Source organism: Perca fluviatilis, chromosome 7 (assembly GCF_010015445.1).
Source record: "Perca fluviatilis chromosome 7, GENO_Pfluv_1.0, whole genome shotgun sequence".
Lineage (NCBI taxonomy): Eukaryota > Metazoa > Chordata > Actinopteri > Perciformes > Percidae > Perca > Perca fluviatilis.
Genome location: NC_053118.1, coordinates 10515906 through 10540001, shown reverse-complemented (window position 1 = coordinate 10540001; position 24096 = coordinate 10515906). Strand labels below are relative to the sequence as shown.

At 42.9% G+C, this 24096-nt stretch overlaps 1 protein-coding gene across 1 annotated transcript; it reads right to left on the bottom strand.

The window, feature by feature from the left end:
• Positions 1–21010: 21010 nt before the first annotated feature.
• LOC120561655 (transmembrane protein 74) lies at positions 21011–23145 on the bottom strand. Its single transcript, XM_039804822.1, has 2 exons — positions 22911–23145; positions 21011–22234 (listed from the first exon to the last, which is right to left on the bottom strand). Exon 2 carries the CDS (start codon positions 22165–22167, stop codon positions 21334–21336), a length of 834 nt encoding a protein of 277 aa, XP_039660756.1. The 5' UTR covers positions 22168–22234; positions 22911–23145; the 3' UTR covers positions 21011–21333.
• Between the last annotated feature and the right edge of the window lie 951 nt (positions 23146–24096).

The window sequence follows — 24096 nt, the reverse complement described above, 5'->3', positions numbered from 1 at the left end:
GAGCTCACCCATTGGCTACCATTACACTAAGCAAGCATCCTGGCCAGTGTACAGTACAGCACAGTATAACCCACAGGCGAGCATGACTTGTGAGAAGGCAGGTCATTCACCAATATTTTACCAAAATTACCAGTGTTTGAGGCATATTGAGCATGAATACCTACTTTTGTACTGTAGTTTGAGTAGTCTAGATCAACAGAAGTACATTTCCAGAATATAGCCTGACATCCGGCGCGTGATGTCAGGCTTTATTCCTCACCTTCTGCTCTCTATGTGTTGCGGTTCTCAAAATCCCTTCGCTTTGCTTTCTTTGAAAACAACAAACTTCAAGCTAGCAAGCTAAATGCTGAAAATAAAAGGTTTTGATGAATATTTGATTGTACAGTAAGGCAGGCCAGCTTGGTTCTCTCAGGGAATGATTGTAAAGATTTATAAAGAATATGTTTATGGCATTTCCCCTCTAACTAGGACGTTTTGGGTCCGATTGGTAGGATTGCTGCGGACAAAGTAATGTTACAGATGGGAATACACTGGTAAGAGCAAATTACGTTTAACCATTGATCCAGCTAAATAGCTCATGTTACTTCATTCTTTGTAGAGTTTTGCAGAGCCATCGTCGCGTAAAGAAATTCAAACAACCCAGCATTTTTTTATACTATCCTGGAATGTATCTGTGGTGTAGCCAGACCTTACTCCACTGCACTGTGGAGAATCTTTAATTTTGAAAAGATGGAGAGAGGAATTACATTATTGCAATCACTGTGTTGTTTTAGCATAGGAAAATGTGGGTAACCCCTTTGTCTAATAGCATACCGTAAATGACACATACCAGGATGGATTGCTAAAACCAAAATGCAGCCTGTATCCTAGACTATACACTGTGCAGTAGATTTTAACTGTGGTCATCTTTTCAAGCTTTGTGGATAAACCACCGTAATATCACAGCTGAGGCTGAGGCTTTTCTTCCAGTCACTCCACTCACAGTTTACCATTAGATGGATAGAGGGACTACAGTATGGTATTGTGTATTGTGATTCATTTTTAGCCCATGCGAAGACTTTGGTCTAATTGTGTCCGGGAAACCTTTCCCGTGTGTAAACGCTCGGCCACTCTGATCATTATGTTAAATGTCAGCTGGCTTTAAAGTAGTGGCTGAGGCAGCTGAGCAGCAAAGCCACCCTTCTTCGGTGGATTACTGCTCTCTGTGAAGTTTCATCCGTCCACGGATGAATGGCCGACAGCGGCAGCAGCCTGTAATCCTTCGGGCCACAACGGCACTGCCTGATCCAAGGTGGAATAAAACATCCAAATGTAAAAAACCCCAATCAGAATCCCAGTAACTCTAGTGGACTGGGGCAGCAAGCTGATCCGGCGGCTAGTGATTGCTACGGTACATGACGCAGATATACTATCCCTCCCCGGTCCGGCTGGGTGCAGCGTTCTTCCCTCCAGCCTTGGAGAAGAAAAAAGGGGGTTTTGATGATGAAGTGTTTAGAAGAGCATTCCTGATGTACCTTCACTAAAGGGTGAGTCATATCGGGAGGGGGTGGAGGGAGTGAGGTCAGCAAGGGTGAGGAGGAGAGAATGATGAGGAGGAAGTCGCTGGAGGAAGGAAAGGAGGAAGAGGAGGAGTGGAGGAGGAAGGCACTGGCGAGGGCATTGCTCATGATAAGAGACACCACCGTCCAGGAGGGAGAGTGCTCTGCCTTTAAAGCGGCCGACGCTCTAAAAAGTTGAGCTGGCATTCATTACCAGAATGATGTAGTCTGTCTGTACACCTTGTCTGTCCCCAGTCTGACCCTGAATTCACACCGGACTTGCTTCCTCTCATTGAATGGGAACCAGAGGAGGAGCAATGTAGAGTGGGCCTGTACAGTAGAAATCCTTCAACATACATACGTTTTTTCTCTAAAATTCCTCTAGATATTGGGAATGCCCCCCCCCCCCCTCGGTGCTTCCAGCTCCCCCCAAACCAACAGCTCTGACTCTCCTGTACCCCCTTACTGTTCGCTGTGGAGCCTCGCGGAGGAGTCAGTGTGTAATGCAATTTGGTTGATTAAAAGAAAACATTAAAGCACTACCTTATTGAATTTGACTGCACGTACGGATCCGGATCTCACCGGCCACTCTGTTTTATTGGCCGGGATAAAGGGGATCACGTCATTCCCCATCACCCCCCCCCCACCTCCACACTACCCTCCCCGCCCCACCGGCCCCGCCTTCCTCCATGCCTTCCAGCCCTAGACAAACCTTGGCAGGAGGACGTCCTGGCAGGACAGAGATTTGTTTAGACCCCCATCGTCCGCCCTTTCTCATTGCGCCTCTCTAACCTTGGCCGCCACAACAGAGAGAGAGGGGGACAGAGTGACAGAGCGAGAGACATTACACAGGAATGAAAAGGGAACGAGAGAGAGAGAGAGAGACCCCTGGCATAAGTAAAGAGGAGTCATTTTGTTTGTGTCAATAAACAGGCGGATAAGTCATTTCTGCCCAAGATGACTCATCCGTTGTTTCTAACGGGTTCCAAGTCTCATAGTCTATAATTTAGAATCAGACATGCCTTTTTGGGGGGCTGAGAGATGGCAGGTTTGGGCGGGGGGGGGTTAGCCTTTAGTGAATATCAAACACCTGCCAATCTCCTCAGCGGAGGCCAAGTACGCTCTCAGCTCGCCATATTCAGTCCATTTATTAGAGTTATGGTGATGGGGCCGGTCTGCCCGGTCGTGTACGGGAGCAACAAAACAACTTCTGAATGGAAGTCCTGTGTCTAGATGACATCATCTGTGGCTGCTTCAATTACACTGCAAGAAATGAATCACAGCGCACAAGGGGTGACGTAATGTATCGGCACTATGTTGAGCCACTGAATTTTGACTTTTTAATTCATATTGGCCTCGGTGCATTGTTGACTCCAACGACTTCATTAGATCATCTACAGTCTGTCTTTAGCTGCACAGTGATACAAGAAAGAAACTTTTTTGTCCGCAGAAGGAGTGACAGCAGGCTTACTGTGCAGAATTTAGGGTTGAAGTTCACACGGAATCAGGGTGATCAAAATACTACTCAGTAACGTCGTCTCTGTGTTCAAACCAAAGTGCTTGTTGATGGTCAAACAGTCAAAGTGTCTGTCACTTACGCTCTGTGACTGTGACGTTTTAGGGAGTGAGCTTGTTTGCTGTCTTATAAGGAGTTGGATGGGAGGGTTAATAACAATGTTGTCTGTGTGCTCAGTGACTGGTCCTGGACATGCTAAGGCATTGGTGTTCTTCAACCAACATGCTTGTCAGATGGTCGTCCTATGTCCGAATTGGAAGGGTTGTGTTCGCCAATTCTCGTTAATTTTCCCAAACTATAAATCCAACGAGCACACCCACTTCACGCAGTGATTGGTCAGCAGAATTTAAACCAGTCTCAAGCTGTTCTTTTTTTCATTTTATTATAAAACTACTTCCATCTTGATTTTTGTGTACAAACGAATGCAACACCATGACTGCCTTTAAGGAGAAACTGTCTAAGCATCCACAATTACCACATTTATAGGATTCATCGAGTCTTGCCCCTTTCTACGATGACAGGCTATTGGTCCTGCCTTCGAGGGTGGCCATTTGGAGCAACATTTTCTTTCTTTTAGATCTGGTTGGATGACCCATGTCAGATGTCGTATGGGCTGGAGGCAGGTACTTACCTAAACCTTTTTTTGTCCCCCTGCAGGACATCAGGCTACAGTAAGCTCCCTCCTTGTTTGGCAGTTTGTCGTTTCTGTAACAGAATTTTGTTTTAACGGGGTGGTGTTGTTCGCGTCATGCTCAAACTCTTAACCTGCAGGGCCAGTGTCTTTCATCAGGCCCCTTCACCTGAGACCAGAGACTTTGGACGTAGTGCCCGCCCCTGTCGACAGCTTCCCTTTACGGCACCAAAAACCAAAAATTATAAGCCTGTCTCCTCGTGTGCACATATATGCAGTCTGACGTCACGTATACCCAATTTTCACATGTTAAAACTTTTTATGAGTGTGCGTACCTGGTTAGCTAGCAGGTCGGGTCAAATTAGGCTAGCGGTTCAAGGCAATGTCACAAAAGCAGATATTCGATTTATTTTCAAAACCTCCCCCTAAGCCAGCTAAGTGCCTGAGGGAGAGAGAGAGAGAGAGAGAGAGAGAGAGAGAGAGAGAGAGAGAGAGAGAGAGAGAGAGAGAGATGACAAGTTGACACATGCAAGTTGAAACAAACTTAAGCAAAAGTAGAGAGGGTTCTGTTAATATATCATAATCCATCCAGTTGATAATCAATCAATGTAGCCAACATTTGTTCTTCATAGAGTAACTACGCTTTTAATAAACCTTGAATGGAAGTGAAAGTATTTCTTTCAACTTACAGGCTGCTTTCCAACATGGCCACCATTGGCATACAACGTGTGCAGCACGTGTTATTTTGTGTCTCTGGTGCTTCCACATGCATACAAACTTGTAAAAAAAACATCCATGCTGTTTTGAGTGAGATACGGGTTTCTGAATGTGTCCTGCCTTCAGTCTCCGAGTGAGCTGTTCAAAATTGGCACGGCTTTTTACGTCACTAGCCGAAACGAGGTGGCTAACCCATGCTAGCGCTAGCATGCTAGCTCGTTCAGAATGGCAAAACACTGCTACAACACACACTAGTTCACCATAATCTACAAAAGAACTACTTACATGTCTCTGTTCTGCAGTTATTCCACGCAAAGTTGGAAGTGCGTCCTCATTTAGAAGAAGTCTCCCGGGTAATCCTGCCTTGTACTGACTGAAGTTGTAGAAACAAACAGCTAGCTGATGTGATCCTTACCTAGCTACTGCTATGTGCGACTGTCAACAAAGATGTTACAGCAGTAAGAGGTCTCACTCTGTAGCTAAAACAGAGACCTGAACACAGGGTGAAAAGAGGATCTGCAGCAATGTGCAGTACAATCAAAAATATGGTGTTTTTTGAAAATTAAACCATGTAAACCTATTGTGGTACAACCTCAAAATACAATTATGAACTTGAAAATGAGCATAATATGGCCACTTTAAGGCTCTCCACCACAACAAGGTAACAGCACAAGGAGAACACTCAATTTGTACTAGTTAGTCTCAAGCATACCACGGCCTTTGGCATGGCACATGGGCTGGAGGCAGGAGGAGAGGGCTAGCAAAAGATTAGCTAGAGTAGCTAGACACAGGTACATTCAGGAAAGGGTGCGAAGTGCCACTAAACTTAAGATGGCTGCTTGTTAAACCACCAAGTCTTATTTCCTATCTCTACACGTTAAAGGTGCTCTAAGTGATGTGACACGTTTTTTAGGCTACAACATTTTTCGTCACATACAGCAAACATCTCCTCACTATCCGCTAGCTGCCTGTCCCCTGAACACACTGTAAAAAACCGCGGTCTCTGTAGACAGCTCAGGCTCCACAAACGGCAACAAAAACAAACTGTGCCAACCTGCACCACCAAACATAACAAACAGTGTTCCAGCCAATAACCAGTGTTGGGAAAGTTCACTTTCTACATGAACTAGTTCGAAGTTCAGTTCACAAATTTAAAAATGAACTAGTTCAGTTCATAGTTCATACTTCAACATTTTGAACTAAGTTCACAGTTCCAAAAATTAACTAGTTCATAGTTCTTTTTTTTCCATATGTTGCCGCGAGCTATTATTTTTCAAAATTATTGCCACAGCCCATATAGAACCACAAACAGCAATTCTTTTTATCAGTTTTAACACTGAAACTATGCGTCAGATTTCATCTTCATATCCAATCAGTTCAATGTGCCGTTTCAGGTTTGCTGTGGATGTGACTGAAGTGCGGATTTTCTTTTTGAAAGCCGGCGGGCAAAGTTTGCACAGAAATGTAAGATTTTTCGCATCCTCACCGACCTTGTCATACAACTCGTTTAAATGGTCATACGAAGCGTCCTTGCTGCTTCGTCGCCTCTATGCTGCTTTTTGTTTTGATGACTCATGCGGCGGTGCGACACTGGTGGCTGGTGTTGCCAGATTGGGTGTTTTTTCCGCTACATATTAAGGCCTTTTGACGATGTGTTTTAGCCGGGTTTTTCGCCTGGAAGGCTCTATAGAAATTTGGCACCCTATTGAACGAAGTTAAACTGAGAGAGCGTGACACAGACACCAGAATGAACAAGTTCACAGTAACTTTCATCAGGCAGTAATACAGTACGTTCAGTTAACGTTCACCCAAAATATTAACGAGTTCATGAACTATCGCTCAATGAACGCGTTCAGGCACAACACTGCCAATAACTGACATGAAGGAACTATTTGAGCCATCACTGCAGCAGCGTTAGCACGTAGGCTACTTCCACAATGCGTATTCATGACTCAACAAACTCCTTGTCAGTTATTGGCTGGAACACTGTTTGTTATGGTTCGTGGGGCAGGTTGGCGCAGTTTGTTTTTGTTGCCGTTTGTGGAGCCTGAGCTGTCTACAGAGACCGTGGTTTTTTACAGTGTGTTCAGGAGACAGGCAGCTAGCGGATAGTGAGGAGATGTTTGCTGTATGTGACAAAAAATGTTGTAGCCTAAAAGACACGTCACATCACTTAGAGCACCTCTAAATACAGAAGATAATGTGTTGGGCTTTGGAGTTATTGGAAGGCTCCGGTGGAGCCGGAAAAGAGTAACGGAAAGTAAGGTGACTAATTGCTTCTCCTGTTGAGTAATTAGAAATGTAAGGCCATTACGTTTGTCAGTAAGTAATGCATATTTCATTTCATGTTTTAAGTAACTTTCCCAGAACTATTGATTACAAAGTGAATAAAGCCATTATGCTAATCAGTAAAACCACATTAACAACTTACAGTACCTCACTGTTCACTCGCACAGAAAGACAGTATTGCATTGCTTCTCATTACTTTCCTCTTTACATGCATCTAAATACATTAAAACGACTTTTGATGTTGAGGCATTCAGCATGAAAGTGCCAGTGAGCTATTTTCTTTTCTGTGAAAGAAGACTAACAGCTGTTCCTGAGCAAACCCCCCACATGTTTTGCATTGTGAAGGAAAAGGAGGGGATACAGTATCAATTAGCAGAGGAGGAAAGCTTCATCAAAGCAAAATTCCAAAATCACCAGCAGTACAGAGACACCCCGACAATTACGTCCCTGTCCGACAGATTTATTGGATACCCGGATATCTTTAAGGTCAATAAAATACCTGCATTGCGTGATTTGAACACCTTGCTGTCACTTTTCCCACCTTATTTTCCTCTGCATCATTGGTACATGGAGCACGAGGTAGGTGAATGTAGGAAAGGGAAACATGAGAAGAAGGGAGAGGAGAGAATAGTTCCAGAAAGAGGGGGAGGATGAAATGGGGGTGGTGGTGGAGAAAGAGGAGGAAAGCAAATTTGAAGGTTGGGACGATGAGAATGCACTACCTCGCATCGGTGGGCCGTGCCACTGGGAAACTTGAGATGTGAGCAGATACGATTGTATGCTCGAGTTTCCCGCAAAGAGCCCCCTTCACGGCACAGCATCGAGGGAGAAGGGGAGGGAGGTTAGCAGGGTGGTGAGGTATTATTGCGTTAAGACATCAGATACAGGGCATCATCATCTGTATATCAGTTGCATAACACTTTGGGTGCCAAGGCACGTAGGTAGAAAAGATGAGAGACAGGGACGGTAGAGGGAGGAAAGAGGTGGATAAAACTGAGGAAGTGCGAAGACAGAAACAGGGGTCAGAGTGATTGGAAAGTAAGAGAAAGAAGACAGAGGTTAGAAGAAGAGAAAGTCAAGAAGAAAGTAGAAGATCTTTGGTTGTAGAGTTTCTTATAACCTCTCATCAGGCTCCTGGTGCTTTGAGGAGGCCCAGATGAATTATTCAGTTTCTCCTCCGGGACCACCACTCGCTCGTCTCGAACGTTAGAGCACCACTTGACGGTAAATGCTCACTGGGACAAACAAGAGGTCCTTAAAAAAGACCTGTGCACTTAACTCACACTACAACCCCCCTTTTCCATACCAAGATCAATACACAGCCAGAGCCAGATGTTGCACAATACCACACTGGGGAAGGAAGGTTTAGAGGAAACCTCCAGAGGAAGTTGTGTTCCTGCATTTATAAATGTAGGCTACTCATGGGCATGCCATGAGTAGACTTCCATGTCCTTTTTTGTTTTACCATGTACATTCTTACAGAACCACAGGGATTTACAGAGATCAGCACTGTAATATAGGGATTTCACACAGCCTGTTCTCAGGGCAGCAGACCCTCGATGCTGACAAGGCAATAAGTGTGATGCTTTGGGTTCAGGCTGCCGGTTGCATTGTGAGGTCTAATGCTGCCATCTTCAGGTTGTCCTTAGCTATTAAATTACACAAAATAAAGTAGATGAAAGCAAGACTACTGCAAATTGGTGATTGCAATCCAAGTACAATGATTATTATCGCTGTTTGTAACTAATATTGCTCCAAGGTGCATGTACTGGTTCAGATGAAAAAAAAAAGTGGTTGTTGCCCTTGCCTTCCCTCATCATAATCCACAACAAGCACAATGAGGACTGTTGATAGCTAATCAGAATACAGCATGGAAAATCTTAGAATTATAGGAAATATTGGATAGGATAGAATAACACAATGGAAACATTAACTGCTCATGTGACAAGGGCAGCCAAGTGAAAGTACTCTGTTCCAATAGAAATCACAATTGTCAGATTGAAAGCAATCTGGCCCAACCCCTTCTAGCCCCGCCCCTGGTTGGACAAGGTTGTTACCATAGATATAGTTTCATATACATTGTTGCACAGACTCTGCTGCTCACTGTACAAAAAGCTGTGAAGTGAAGCTGTTTTTTGTCGTTCTATACCCAAACTGTGGGGATTTTATTCCTCTGAGGACAGCAAAATCAACTGAGGCTTTTAAGTTAGTGTTGAAAACATTTTTCTTTAGTCTTGCTTTTACCATATAATGATAACTTCTGTTACTACTATGATTTAACTATTTTGGTTATTTTATTCTATTTCTCTTATTTAACTTTTTATTATTTTATTATCCCTCATTCTTTTAAATGCATTTCAATATTTCAACTGTTGTTTAAATGTGATGGTCATTTCTTTTTTATTTTGTAAAGGACTTTGACTTTGATGGAACTGCCATTGGTATTGTACAACCCAATTTCTTTTTAAAGGAATATTTCACCGCTGGAAAGCTGAATATATCTTTAAATTGGGTCACTTATGTAGTAGAAATGTGAAAAAAAAATTGAAATTGGTGCCTTCTAGGACCGAGAAAAGCCAGAAAATGTGTTTTGGTCTTATATGGATGAAAAACACCAAATCCCAGAATGCACCTGCTTTGTTGCTTTGAGTCCACTCCCAAGCCACGCCTACCGCTTGACAGACCCGGACAGACCGACAGAGGCATTCAACTCAACTCAAGCGTGTTTTATTGTCATTTCAACCATATACACGAAACAACGTTTCATCGTGACTCAAGTGGTGTTACACATTTAACATATATAAAAACGACATTATATAAAAACAGGCTACATTTAGTACACACACTTTATAGGCTCCGTAAAGTTCAGCTAACGCATACTAGCATTAGCGCTTGGTGGGCTGTAAACACCGAGCATAAACACAGCCGTGAATTAGTGTGTAATGTAGAATGGTCGGCAACAGTCACAAACTCCACCAGCAGTTAGCAGTTAAATGGATACAAATCACCACATTTCTGCGCCACTCGGTGTTAACACAGCCCACAGCAGTTAGCAGTAGCTAGTTGGATTTTATTTCTACACCAGTCCACCTCCACGGGCCGGCGAGAGCAGCCTGGTAGCTGGATAGTCCCGGTTCCCGTACACTGTTGTTCAGGCATGTTTCCACAACAACAAAAACACAGCAGTCACTGAACTCACGTTCGGAGTTTCGTTGAAGGAGGATGTAGTCCAGCTTGTTGTTTAATGAGCAGACACTTGCAAGCAGGATGGCTGAGACAGGTGGACAGCTAGCGTTAGCTTTCCACCTAGCCGATGAGGATGTCCCCTAGCCGGCTAGCGGCATTGAGCGACACCGCTGGTCTCCGCGCAGGCGAAGCTCACGTAGTGTGCCGAGTATTCCGTCTGTAATAACGTTTCCTCCATATTCTCCGATCTGTACCGATGTATCCCGGTGGTACACACGTCCGGTAGTTTGAATGCAGATAATTGTTGTAAATGTTTTCTGCTGAAAACCGAGAGCCTGTTTAGCGAAGATTCAAGATGGCTGACAGTCGTTTTCATTCGGAATACCTCGGCCAGACTCGGCAGTCCAACCCCCTGTGGGCGTGTTGAAAACATACGGAAGCAGATCCTACTACTGGCTGTAGTCCTTTGCCTCTGGCCCAAAAATCTTCCGATGACGCAAAAATCGTCATTTTACGTCATCGGAAGATTTTTTCCAGGCCCCAAATGCAGAAATCTCTCGTCTCAGGGGGACATGAGGGTGGGAGGCACGGTCATTCAGAAATACTATCGGGTTTCTACTGATACAAAGCTGAATGCTAAATCGGTGAAGTATCCCTTTAAATTCACTGTTTATTATTTTTTTTAACAATGTCAGAAAGTAACTTTTTACTCAAAAACTATGTGCAGTTTTGAGGTACTTCTACTGTACTTGGATATTTACTTATGTACATTAGTATTGAGAATCTAGTGATTTAGTAATATAACACTGAAAGATGTAATTCTGCAAAATATACTGTTAGTAGCCTATATTAAGTACAAACATCTTTTTTGTTACTTTAACTAACATTTTGAATGCAGGAGTTTTACTGCATGACACAATAATAAAAAATATCAAATAAAGAAAATGTACTTAATGGCCTTAGTGGTGTATTTTTACATTATGGCATTACTTCAATTAAAAGATGTGAATATAATTGAATATCTGATATTCTAGTTTTTGTAATTTAGGTTTATTTCTTTATCTGGAACCTATCCCTTTGCAATAACCTAGTTTACACACAGATAAATGCATACCACTAAACTCTGTGTCTCAACCTGTATACATGCATGCAGTGTGTGTGTGTGTGTGTGCGAGTGTGTGTTCCCATGTGTGTGTTCACAGTGTCAGCATCCCCCCTCTCCACATCCTGTTGGGTGTCTCCACCAGCCAGTATCATCTCTCAGCAGTCCAGTTTTCACTGGTAACACAACACTCGAGGCAAATGAAATGCAGCGCAGACAATCAGCTCTGCAGCGCCTGCTTTTGGTCTCGGCCTGAGACCCATCACCGCCGCTGACTGCGTCAGGAGCCTATCCTCCAATCTGCTGCCCGGCTCTTAGTCTAAACAGAGCGGATTGTCTCGAGCTGATTTCTCCTCTCTAAGCTGAGGGCACATTGGTTGAGTTGAACCCAAGTGGGTGGAGCCAACAAGCTACAGTTTCTGTCTAAGCACAAGCTGGATAAATGTCAAACTTGCATGACAAAGAACTCTGATCAAAATACATATTAATTACAAAGGCGGTGGCATTTATCTCCTTCCTTATGACTATGGCATTCATGATCTTGTAAAGGTCAGCACCAGGTGGGCCAATATGGCTAATTCGAAATTTAAAGGTCAGTTTTTTGTTGTTGCTGTTTTTAGCCATGCTAGTGGCATGGCTCTAGGAATGGGATAGATAGTATTGGTCCACCACTTTGATCCAGACTAAAATATCTCAACTCTATGATGGATTGCCCTGAAGTTTTGTACAGATGTTCATAGTCCCCAGAGGGTGAAGCCTAACAACATTGGACTCCCTCTGACGTTTAAACTAGTGTCTATGTATGGTCCCCAGAGGCCTGTACTAATCCTTTATCCCCGGATCTTTCCTGTAGTGCTACCAGCCCTTTCCAGTAAAATATCTCAACATCAACTAGATGGACTGGCATGACATTTTGTACATTCATGGTTCCCAGATGGTGTATCCTAATGACTTTAATGATCCCATAACTTTTTTTCTCTAGCACCACCATCAGGTCAAAATTTCAATATGTCCATTACTTTGGTTTATGACCAAATACTTGCAAATCTAATGTCTTTCTGTTGTGCATTTCCTTAGGCCGATTTGTCGAATCAAAAAATCTTCAGGGAGACTGAATGGTGCAATAATAAGATCTTTATTCCATCGAAAGACCCTGAGTATTTTCTGCACAAAATGACTGACCTTCCTTCAGCATTTGGTCCTTTTACCCATTGCCACAAAACACTTTCCACAATTTTCAGCATCAGCTGTAGCAAATGTAACCATTACGCATAGGCAACACTAAACTAAGATGGTAAATGTGGTAAACATTACACCCACTAAACTGTCCAAACTAAGCTTGCAGGCCATGAGCAAGCCATGGGCCCAACACTATCTTAAATTGCAGTTTCTTTTGTGAATGATAGATGTCACCATTACCATGTGTAGATCATTTGTGCGCTCTTTCTATACCAAAAAGTATTTGCCTGTTACAGATATTAGACATGGCAGCAGTACAGAGAAATGAAAAGGGGAATGGAAAATGCAGGAGATTCCAGAGACAGTGGAAAAATGAATACAGTGTAGAGTTACACCCAACGATGCTACGGCCATGACAGGTGAGTGGAATGGAATGAAATCCCTGGTGTACTGTAAAGTTAGAGAGTCTATAGAGGAGTGGCCGAGGAATTGCAATGTATTATGCATCAGAAAGCTCTAGTGAAAACTACTAATCTCATCCGATCAAGAGTGTTTTGAGAGAGTGCAAGTCAGGAGACAATTCTGAAGTGGTTCTAAAGTGACTCTAAAAGTCACAGCCTTGTTGAACTGAGCAACCCTGGCCATCTAAACTCTAGAAAAGCTTGCATGTAGAAGATGGGTGTAAAATGTGTGAAGAAAGGCAAAACACACAGACACACATTATGTTCTTTGTCTTTAGGTATAAATGTGTCATACTCCTCCAGGGAGGGCACAATCACACTAGTCAAGAAGACATCATCCTTTGCAATGCAAGCCAAGCAGTGATAACTGCCGTCTTCGCGGAGATCGTCAACGAGAAAAAGTAGATGAATGCGGCGACAAACAACGAAATTAAGAAATTGAACTTGAGATTGTGGATGCAGTTAGCCCTGCTCTCTTCCCCCGTCTTTGTTTATGGGCTCAACCCAGCCTGCGAGCACTTTCTTAAATGTAATCAAGTTAATCACAGTCGTGGGCTGTGACTAATCACGATTAATCGCAAATTTAAATCCTAGGATTTACTTGTGAACGTGCAGTGTTGAAATAAATAAATGCATGACAAAGTGGTTTAGTTATATTATCTCAACCATTAACATTTATTAAACAAGTGTTCAATAACAATCTTAATTTGTCGAGGCATCCATATGAACTGCAGACATATTTAACAGTAACCACCAACTGTTACAAAGTAATGCCTGCTACAAAGTCACAAAAAGCTTACCTGTAATTTTTTTGCATAGTAACATCAACTCAAATGAATGTAAACAATAAGTAGGCCTATTTTAGAAATAGACCTCTTCTTCTGCAGAATGTTGCCTGCCAAAGAGAACAGTCTTTACATGGCACTGTTGAGGCAGGTGTAGCCAAGTACCTTTTTGCAATATGGGCCAGCTTAACATATACACCTGCTTGTTGACGACCATGTCCAGTGGTCTCCAGTAAGTGCAATAAAAGTACCTTCTGCCAACTGCCTCGCTTTCGTAGCTTTTTCAGCGTCGTACAGTTCATGTATTCTCGTAACAATAGTTCCCTTCAAAGGTATAGCTTGTATGTATCTGAATGATGTCTTGAAGACCCCGGTCCTGAACTATGTTGATGGGCCTATACAGTCTGTAGCGACCCATTTAGCGATTGCACTAGTTAGCTTTGCTGTTGTCATTTTGCTGACAAACTTGCCCTCGGCTGCACTCCGCCAGTGTCGTTTGATGAGCACGGCTTGTTGACTCTGTCTCAGCTCTAGCATCTTTGCTAAAATCAGCAAAAATGTGTTTTCGCCCGAAGATGGTACCTCAAATGTGTCGTGCTTCGGTGGAAGCAATCAGTGCACAGAACCTTGGTTTTATCAAAACTTTCATCTGGAAGCTTTTTATAACGAAATATTCCGTTCAGCAGAGCGGGCGCCGTCTCCTCTGTCATCATTTACTCGTGTTTGCCGAGGCACACGTATCACACGAAGCGTAACCAGTGCTTGAAGTGGGGAAAAAAAGGTGCCGGTACTCTCTTGCATTGGCAAATCATTATGACATTTGAGATTTCTACAGTGAAAAACAAAACTTGGAGATATTGCTGGTACAACAACAATTTATTTTTATTTATTAACAACATAAATATATGTATTTAAACAAGTTGTGTGTGTGTGTGTGTGTGTGTGTGTGTGTGTGTGTGTGTGTGTGTGTGATTCTCTTTACAGCTTTAGTCCCCTCTCTGTCTGGCCAGCAAGTGATGGGATGCTGCTACATGTTTTGCAGCCCAGTTTGGTATCTTTAAAAACTTTAAAATACATAATTTGGTCCTTTGACCAACAGTCAGGCCATCCATGCGTTTCGTTACTCACGTTGTTGTTGACGTCGGTGTCATTGACTAAGGTAAGGTTAAGGTTGGTAGCTGCAGACTCATGAATCGTACCTGATGTTTGGTTGGACTTGGACCTCTGTTGATGTGTCTGGCTCTGGCACACATGTTCTTTTACTACCTTTCTGAAGCCAGGTTAACATAACGACTTACAAACTTGACACACTTCTTTTTAGTTTCTAGGTTTTCAGCAGTAAAAAATATGTTACGGTCAGGCTGCAGGCATCAGACAGCTTTTCAGAACTGAGATAAGTCACGTAGTGCCCTCTGGGTAGTGTAGTTTATGCAACGTTAGAGTCAATCTCTCTGACGCAAGAAAAAGTGCAGGTACACTTAAGAGTAAAATGTAGAAGTGCACGAGCACTGAGCTGCGATAACGGGAAGAGGTTGGGGTCAAACTTGATAAAATGCTTACTTTATGTTAAAACAAATAATAACATGTTAATTTTTTTAGATAAATCGCATGCATAACGCCTAAGAGCATCCACTGCCAGGAAAACATAGAAACATTTTATACGAATACAAAAATGCAAACATATCAGATTTATTATTTACCAACAGACACTTTTTTTCAAATCATTATTTCTCTGTTTCTTTTAATATTGTGATACAATATTGTATATTGAATTATATTGATGTTATCGTACTGTGAGTTTTTGGTATTGTTACATCCCTATGTCTTTCCATTGCGTACTGTTGGTCACATGTTGTAGGAGGAGATAAACGAGCTGATTTCTTGGCTCACTGATGAAGGCCACACTCTAGCCCACTTACAGTATTTACTGCAGCAAACTAGCAAGCAATCATTATTTACTGTAATTAGAGGTAAATGCATAGGCATAATGGGGGAAACAAGCTACACGGGAGGCCATGCATGATGAATAACTGAATTAGCAATTTGATACAAATTAAATCAATGGAGCCCAGCAAGACTGCGTGATTTACAACAGAAGGGACTGAACAGCGAGGTGATCAAGAGGTGAAACAAGCTTGTGATTTGTTTGTGCAATATGTATACATTACCCCAATCTGCTAAGCTGAAGAGGCATTCAACTCACAACAAATATGATGGTAATGTTATTGTGAAAGCAGCCACTGTGTAACCACATCACTGCCAGGGGCATGGCCACTGCCATCGCAAACAGTCCATTTTAAAAATCACTGTAGTGGATGATCAGAGTGGCTGAGAGAGACACAGAGAGAAAGAGACATGCAACCTGTATTGCCTTACTGCAGCGGTTGAGTGGTTTTACTGTAAGATTGATCCAACCGATCACCTCATTTCCTCTCTCATCTACCATAGGAGCCAAAGCGCTGATAGTTTATCCGTCTGAGACAGTGATTTTAAGGTGCCAAGCACAACACAGGAAATTATTCTGCAGACGTTCCCGTGTCTGGTTATGGCAGGCCTGATTGCCGGCATCAGTGAAGTTAACCAGTTAGCGGGTGATGAAGCGATTCTGAGGACTGTTTTCGGTGTCAACCATGCAGAACTCGGCTGACCGTCCCGTAAATCGATTTGAAAAATGTAAAAATAGGGTTTTGTTCAATCTTACTACGCAGAATAGGACACTGCTGAACCAACCAGGGTTTCAAAATAGTATGGCACAAGGAAATGAAGAGGACAAGATGAGGAGGGGGGCATCTACAGTACAGTAATAATAAACTGAGTTGAAGAAAACACACACACAGGCAGAATTCCCATTTTTTGCATGTCTTTTAATGTCATGTAGAAATGAAACCCTGGGAAAGGGCTTGGATAAACAAAGATGTTAAGTGCATTCTGAGAAGGCTTGTGAACTACATTTGCAATACAATGAGCTTTCCAAAAATCCAATATGCACATTGACTAAAAATATCCTGTCTGAGCAGAGCAGTGGAGGGAGCAACCAAGAATGAAGTAATATCCCTGTGGAGTTTGGCTTTAGTCTTCCCTCCAAAGCAATCAATCGAAGTGGAAATCTTTTTGTCTTTTTGGCCTCACTCTCCAGTGATAGATGGAGGGCAAGCTCACCACAGATATGAATATGTCTGATTGTATGACCAAAGAGAGGCAGTTCTTTCTACTGTGAGCCTAAAGCCTGAGTGCACACATGCACGCTGCACACTATTAAAGGAATGGTTCGACATTTTGGGAGAGATGCTTATTCGCTCTCTTGCTAAGAGTTAGATGAGCATACGCTAAATATGAAGCTACAGCCACTTGATTAAAAAAAATATCCTCAATGTTACTTAACATAGAAACACAGGACTCTCCTGAATAATGTAACAATCCTGTAGATTTATAGTATGACCGCCAGGTAAAATTATATCAACTTCTTTATTTTGAGAAATCCTGTTTTGTCCATCATTTTGGCATGGAGGGCGGCTCTTAACACTACAATACCCATGTTGCTGAATACATGCCAAACACCATAGTTGCCGAACACATCCTAAATTGACCCAGAATTTGAAAGTGAATTGATCAAAGCTGCAGAATGTATTATCACATCTTTTCGAACACAGTAATCTTTAGCTTTCTATCGCTGTTAGTGGCACGTTATGGAATTTTAAGCTCAGTGATTGGATGTTTCTTGTCGAAATGAACCTTGGAATTTGTAGTTCATGTTAGATATTTTTGAACGCAGCTCCTAGTCTTTTATGCTGATGAATAACCAGGAGGGTTTTGTGCTTAACCGAGCCATATATGTGCTCAAACAATGAGTCACGTAACATTCTTCTATAGGAAGAAAATGTCAGGGACTTTTACTTCTGGGACCAGGGGCACCCAAAATAGCTTCTCCCACTCTGCAACTCTATCAGTGAGATTTAGAGGTGCTGGTAGGCCAGTTTTGTTACCTTCTTACAGGGCCAGGCTAGCTGTTTCCCCTGTTTTCCAGTGTTTATGCTAAGCAAAGCTAAGCTTTGGGCTGTAGCTTCATATTAAACAGACAGACATGAGACTGGTAAGGATCTTTTCATCTAACGTTCGTCAAGAAGGTAATAAATAAGCACATTTCCCGAAACTTTTACCTTTTACTCCTGCTTCATATACTGTATATTATCTCAAAATTCTTATTGCTCTGCCTGTCTCCATTTTCCAACACCTACACAAAGTCATGTGAATACTCACATACTGGCGCACACACACAGAGTATGGCCATTAACAAGATGGAGGAGTGTAATAACACCTTTGGAAAATTAGCTGATGGCAGCAGCTTAGCTGCTCCTCTGCCTTACCTGAAGGGATCGACTTACAGATGAACCAAACAAATATCAATAAGGGTGATTTAGCTGTGCACTGCTCAAGGATAAAGAGCTTATGCATGAGACCTCTGGAAATACACTTGAGCTTGGCATGTAAAATGCTGTCGCTTCAAGCAAATCCCTTATTAAATCCCCCAAACACGTTTAGTTGGCTGTATGAGGGGAAGCCTGGTGTTGGCTGTGAGGCACGGTGCCAACCATGGAGGAAGACAGAAAGAGAAGAGGGGGATTGTATATGTTTGAAAACCTACAGTGTGGTGCATTACATGCTGCGGATGAATCTGTTTGAAGTCTGCAACGTTAGTGGCTTCCCTCAGGCATTTATGATCCTCTGTGTGTCACAAGAGTGACATTCTCACAGACGATGCCACCTCTGAATATGATTCTGACACTGAATGGAAAGCACCGATGCACTGCATCTGTAATGCAGCCGTTATGCTGGAGTTTGAATGAATTGCTCAATATTATCATACCGATTGTCTTGGCATTAGTAGCATTGTTGTTGGCTGCACTTTACGTGTTGAACAAGTTTAATTTTACATGAATAAATTGGTGAGAGGGAAAGTAAAAGGAAGCGGTTAGAAATGAGTGTCCAAGCACTTGGGCGTAGCACCTTGCTTCCACGGCCAAAAACACCAGGAAAGCTCGCTAAATAAACGAAATATTACTTTAACATCTGTAATACTGGTTGTGGATTTACAGCCTCTGTGAAGAGAACGGGAACAACATTGCCTAATATGGATCATTAATTTTTATTACCTTTCCTGGAAATCTCTTCATTTGGCATTTTATTGCCATTTCAGGACGTAATGGCTGTTTTTCATAGATGCACACACACTTGTCTGCTCTGTGGGCACAGTCACAGACACAGAAGATGAAAAGCTTGCACAAAAAAACAGACTTGCATTACTTCATTGCTGCAACCAATGATCTTTGAATGCTAATGCTGGCTGAATACCTCTTTAGACTCCAGCGATCCAGTCTTTTCTGACTGGCACTTAGAATGCATGTGCTGTGACAGTATACACACAACTGAATGACAACACCACAACGGTGTAGCCTCGAGCTGTTTACCATAGCGTAATCAGCCTACGCATCTCATTAAGAGAGGCTGACTCATGCTGTTTGGAATAAGCCTTTGAAATAGGGTCACATAGCCAGAGAACTGAAAAGACAAGAAACCAAGGTAACAGTGACACTAAGAATCATTAGCACTTGTCTTGTGGAATACAATGTTTGGCTGTATTTATGAATATATGCAAATATGAAGTAATTCTAGTGGTTCATGCATGATTTATGAGCCTTACAGGGTAGCCTACACACACACACAAAAAAAAATGTTTTTCAAGAGAATTGTGTTACTTTTACTTTGAATTACTTTATTCTTTTTCTCTTCAAAAAGCATTAACGCATGAAGAATGTTGCTTTCACATGGACTCAGCAAAGACTCTCCACCAAGAAAGAAAAGTTGGTTTCTGACTTGTCTGGACACTGGGGCATTCACATCTTTACTAAGTCTGCACATGATAAACCTCTTTTGCTAAGCTTTGTGTGTAATCATCAGCAATATTTTAGTCAGCAAATCACCACGATTATCATCAAATATAACCTTTTGAAAAGAATGACACCTCACTTTGGAAACGTAATTAGCTCTTTGAAGTAGTGAAGACTTTGGAAGAGGTTTTGGAAGTAGGGCAACTCTTTCATGTGTGATTAGGCATTCTTAAGTCCATCCTCACGTAGAGAGGAAGAGAGAATGAGAGCACACAGGTAAGGAAAGGCTCACCAACCTTGAAATGTCACAGGCACTTGGCTGTGGTCATCCAGGACCCTTTCAACACTATGGCTTTATTTTCCGTTGAAAAAGCCCAGTAAAACTGTAAATCACCATTGAATAAAATGAAAATGTTCCTCTTAAATGTGAAATAAGTAGGGTTGGGTATCGTTTGATTTTTTTCCAATACCGGTGCTAAAACGATACTTTTAAAACGGTGCCGGTGCCTAAACGGTGCCTGAACCGGTGCCTGAATCGGTGCCTGTAATAATATATTTATAATGTATATATTATAAAATATAAAAAAGGAGCACAAAACGACAGTTGGCGACATTAAAGAACTGCTTGTTTATTGCTAAGGCCATACGGTCAAAATTAAATGATTGATTAATAATGTAATAACAAAAACTTATAACAATGACTAAATGACATAAACAAGCACCAGATGGGAAAAGGGTATTTTAAAATAACTTAAAATGCACCACAAGGCTGGCGAGTTTCAAGTAAATGCAGCATCTGTGTTGTTTTTCCGACAACGGCAGCTGCAGTCAGTTACGTCCCGGTGTTGGAATCCTCTACAGGGAAATACAGTCACACTTTACATCGCTTAACGTAAACTGTCAGCATTTTAACCATTGTGTTTAATCCAGCTAGTAGCTAACGGTAACGTAGCGTCCCGTGCAGCGATGCTTCTGAAAAAATAAAAAAAGTCAGGCACCGAAATGAAGCACCGAAATGTTCATTTTTATTCTGTCTCGTTACTACGTTTACGTCGGAACCGGTGCCCTATTGGCACCGCGTTTTGGTACCCAACCCTAGAAATAAGCATGTGACCCATTTCAACTCCACCCTTCAAATAATCGGAATCGAGAATCGATAAGAACCGGAATTGAAAGGAAGAATCGGAATTGGAATCAGAATTGTTCAAATCAAAACGATGCGCCAACCCTATTCGTAGGTGGAGAGTGGTGAAACACTGCAGCAAGTGTCCTGTGGAAGAGAGAAGGTGAAGGAAGGAGGAGGAGAAGAAGAGCAGAGAGGATGGAGCCAGTGCAGAAGAGTGTGCAGTGCAGTGTGTGTGTTAGCGCTGTCCAATGCAGTCAAATTGCTCACTACAATCAAACTTTGGCTCGGGTGCACGAAGCCGGGCTTACTGGCTTACCTCAGCAATGCACCAGAGTGACTGTCACTGGATATTACCATGTGGACCACTGAGCTGATTCTCCCACATCACAGTGGACAGGGACAGCTTCACATTGCCCCCCCCCCAACTCCCACTGTCCTGCCCTGCGGACGCACATTTCCCTTACTTCCTGAAATGTGTCCGTGCACAATTTTGCTGTTGGAGACGTTCACATTAAATATGAATAGGCTTAATAATAAATGGAAGCTCTCAGAGATTGCATCCCGGATACAAAAAAAAATATGATCCAGTCCAGTGTATGACACAAAAAGCTCTTATTCTCTTGGGTCACTTTTATGGTTCGGTAGCATTTGAAATCATTTGGGAACTATTTGATACCACATAATGTTTATCAGGCAATTCCTCAATTTGCATTTGAGTGGTTTTCTTGTCCTTTCTGTTTGCCACGTGGATATAGGCCTACAATACAGCATTCAAGCTATTTTTACAGCATAAGACAAATGTGTTTCAGACTCACACTTTGAATGTATGAATACAGTTTTAGGCTACAATATGTTAGTAAGGGTGTGAATGGCATTAATTCCTTTTATACACAAAAGGTTTGTACACAGAGCAGCATTTTAAGCCAAAGTTTCCTCTACGTCCTCCTCCAGGGACAGATGCACTGAAGAGTGGCTGGGACTGGATCTAGTTTTCAGGCTGATAGAGCCATACAGTTTGGCTGAACGCTTAGAATAAGCGATGACCTTCCTCCTGTACATCTCTCCCTTCCACATGGAGATCATCAGCAGCGTGGAGAGCACCACGCCGCCCAGCGTGAGCAGGCACAGTCCCGCTATGACGCACCGATCCAGGTGGGCGCCTATCCGGGCGCTCTCCATCTCCAGCCTCTCCATCTCCCTCGCCGACACGCTGTCACGGTCCACCACCACATCCCGAGGCACGGCGTAGGAGATGATCACCAAGGAGATCCCGGTCACCAAGAAGGTGACAGCACTGATAAAGCCATAGTCTATAGAAGTCCCGGGGCCCTCCCCGAAAGAGAGATCGTCCTCGGACATAAAGGAAAACTCTGGTATAGTCTCGGAGCAAGGCTCGCCGTTGCGCACGGGTCTGTGAGTACTTTTACAACTAGTCTCCGGGCTGGCCAGTCGCAGGTTGACATTCTCATCAATATACGTGAAAGATGTCTCTAATTCCTCGTCGCAACAAACCCGGACTTTCTCCTCGCCGAGGTGACCGAGTTTAACCTCTGCGCCTCCCTTGCGCGGCGCCGTCCTTGGCGCTGAATGACACCGGCCATGGCAGCTGCGGGCCGGGTTACAGCCGACCTCCCCTGGGTGCGCTCCTCCTGTTGATCCGCCCGACTTGCGGACTTGCAGCGTGCTGGATACCCGGTCAAGGACTTTGGGAGAATCGGGCAGTTTGCCTCTCTCATCAGCGGGAGAAGCCATTCGTGTTTCACCACCCGCTGGTTCACTCTGAGCCTTCCTCCCACGATGTTTTCACTCCACAGCATCCCTAATGAGAGGACACATACCAGATCTAAGTTAAATGGCGCATCTTTATTAGACTGTCCTCATTGTAAAGCATGAAACCTTACGGGCTATCCACAACACTTGTAATGCGTAATTTGGAACGATGCGCAAAATGCGCATACATTTATATAGTTAGGATGTACTAAAAACAACAACGCTTTGAAGTTGATTAGATCGTTTAAGAAAATCCAGTGGACCCTTGTTGAAAGGCGCTTATAGTTGCAGTGATTAGCCAAATGCCTCTGCATCCAATTAGGAAAACAATCCACGTATTAACCGAGATCACGCTATATTCTAATTCTGTTTTAAAACGGGTCACAGCCTAGCCTATAGAATGCAAAGCAAAACGGTGCTAAAACTAAATCACACATACAATATATGAGGCTACATAATTATTGTTGGTCTACTTCCGAGAAAAGCATCACGACACGATTCCACACTACAGCTAGTTTTAATACAACATTATCCAATAGTTCCGGTAATAGGCTGTGTCAGAATACTCTTGCACACTTTATTTGAATTCAGCAGAAGACGTGAGGTGCTCCTCTGCATAAGGGTTGGACCAGTCACGCACCAGCCGGGGTTTTTTTTAATCTTTTTTTTTCTAATCCCCAACCAAAACCACCTCACACTGCACGAATATAAAGAAATCAACTCACCGCGCTACTTCAGCATCGCTTCCGCCTTCCTCTCTTCGTAGACACTTTAAAGCGGGCCAGAGCACATAACGGGGACAGATAAAAGAGCCTTATCAGTGAATATGCTTTGAATAGATTCTCTCCCTGCTCGATGCTGTGGCGGCAGGCTGCACCGAGGGGAGCTCTCCGTAAGTCCCTCCCACACATAGAGCCTCAGCTGCCCGCGCTGTGGCGCTGAAAGGAGCCTCGCTATCTGTGAGCCGATTGAGATCACTACCAGCCAGTCAGTCAACACACACACACACACACACACACACACACACACACACACACACACACACACACACACACACACACACACACACACACACACACACACACACACACACGGGGTGAGGATTTGCAGGGCTGAGGGTGAACCTTTGGACCTGACGCTCATATTTTACTAGCAATGCTCCTCCCGAAGGAAACATTTTGGGATAATTTGATGCCACATGTCAGTGGCAGTGCACTGTAAAGCTCATATAGAGGCAAGGAACAGGTTAGTAGGCCATAGGAGATAAAAAATACTACAAAGACATAAAGTAAGTCTCTATAGGAGGATTTACAGGAGCTCAAGCGCCATAAGGTTTCATAAGGTTGCTATACTGAGACATTTGAAGTTCCTAGGGATCACACAGGGATATTATTCTCATGCTAAGGCTAAATATTCATAATGTACAGTTACACATTTTATATCTAACAGCCCAAGTTACAGCATAGACACCCTAAGGCTGTTTTAGTAATGCCAGAGCGAATCAAAATGATGTTTGTGTAACCACACAGATGATGAAGATCATGGACATGCATGCAATAATCTGCGCTGTATGTTGTCAGTTAATGCCGTCGTCATATCAGAAAGAAATCTGTCATCATATCGGAAAAATCTATCCAGCGGTGCTGTGCAAACAAAATTGAACTGTGTGTATTATTCTCCATCTGTTCTCCTGTGCTCTCTCAGAAGATTACTGCTCACTATGTCAAAGCCATTCTAATCCATGTTTAATCTGGAGATCTAATAGGTCATCTCATCTGTGACCCCATGCAAATCTTTGCAAGGTTCATCTCATTTATGCCACATCGTCAGAGTCCATGTCTGAAGATAAATGATGAGCAATTAATGCAGCAAAATGACTACGTTTTCTTGGAAATTACACTTTGTTAACTA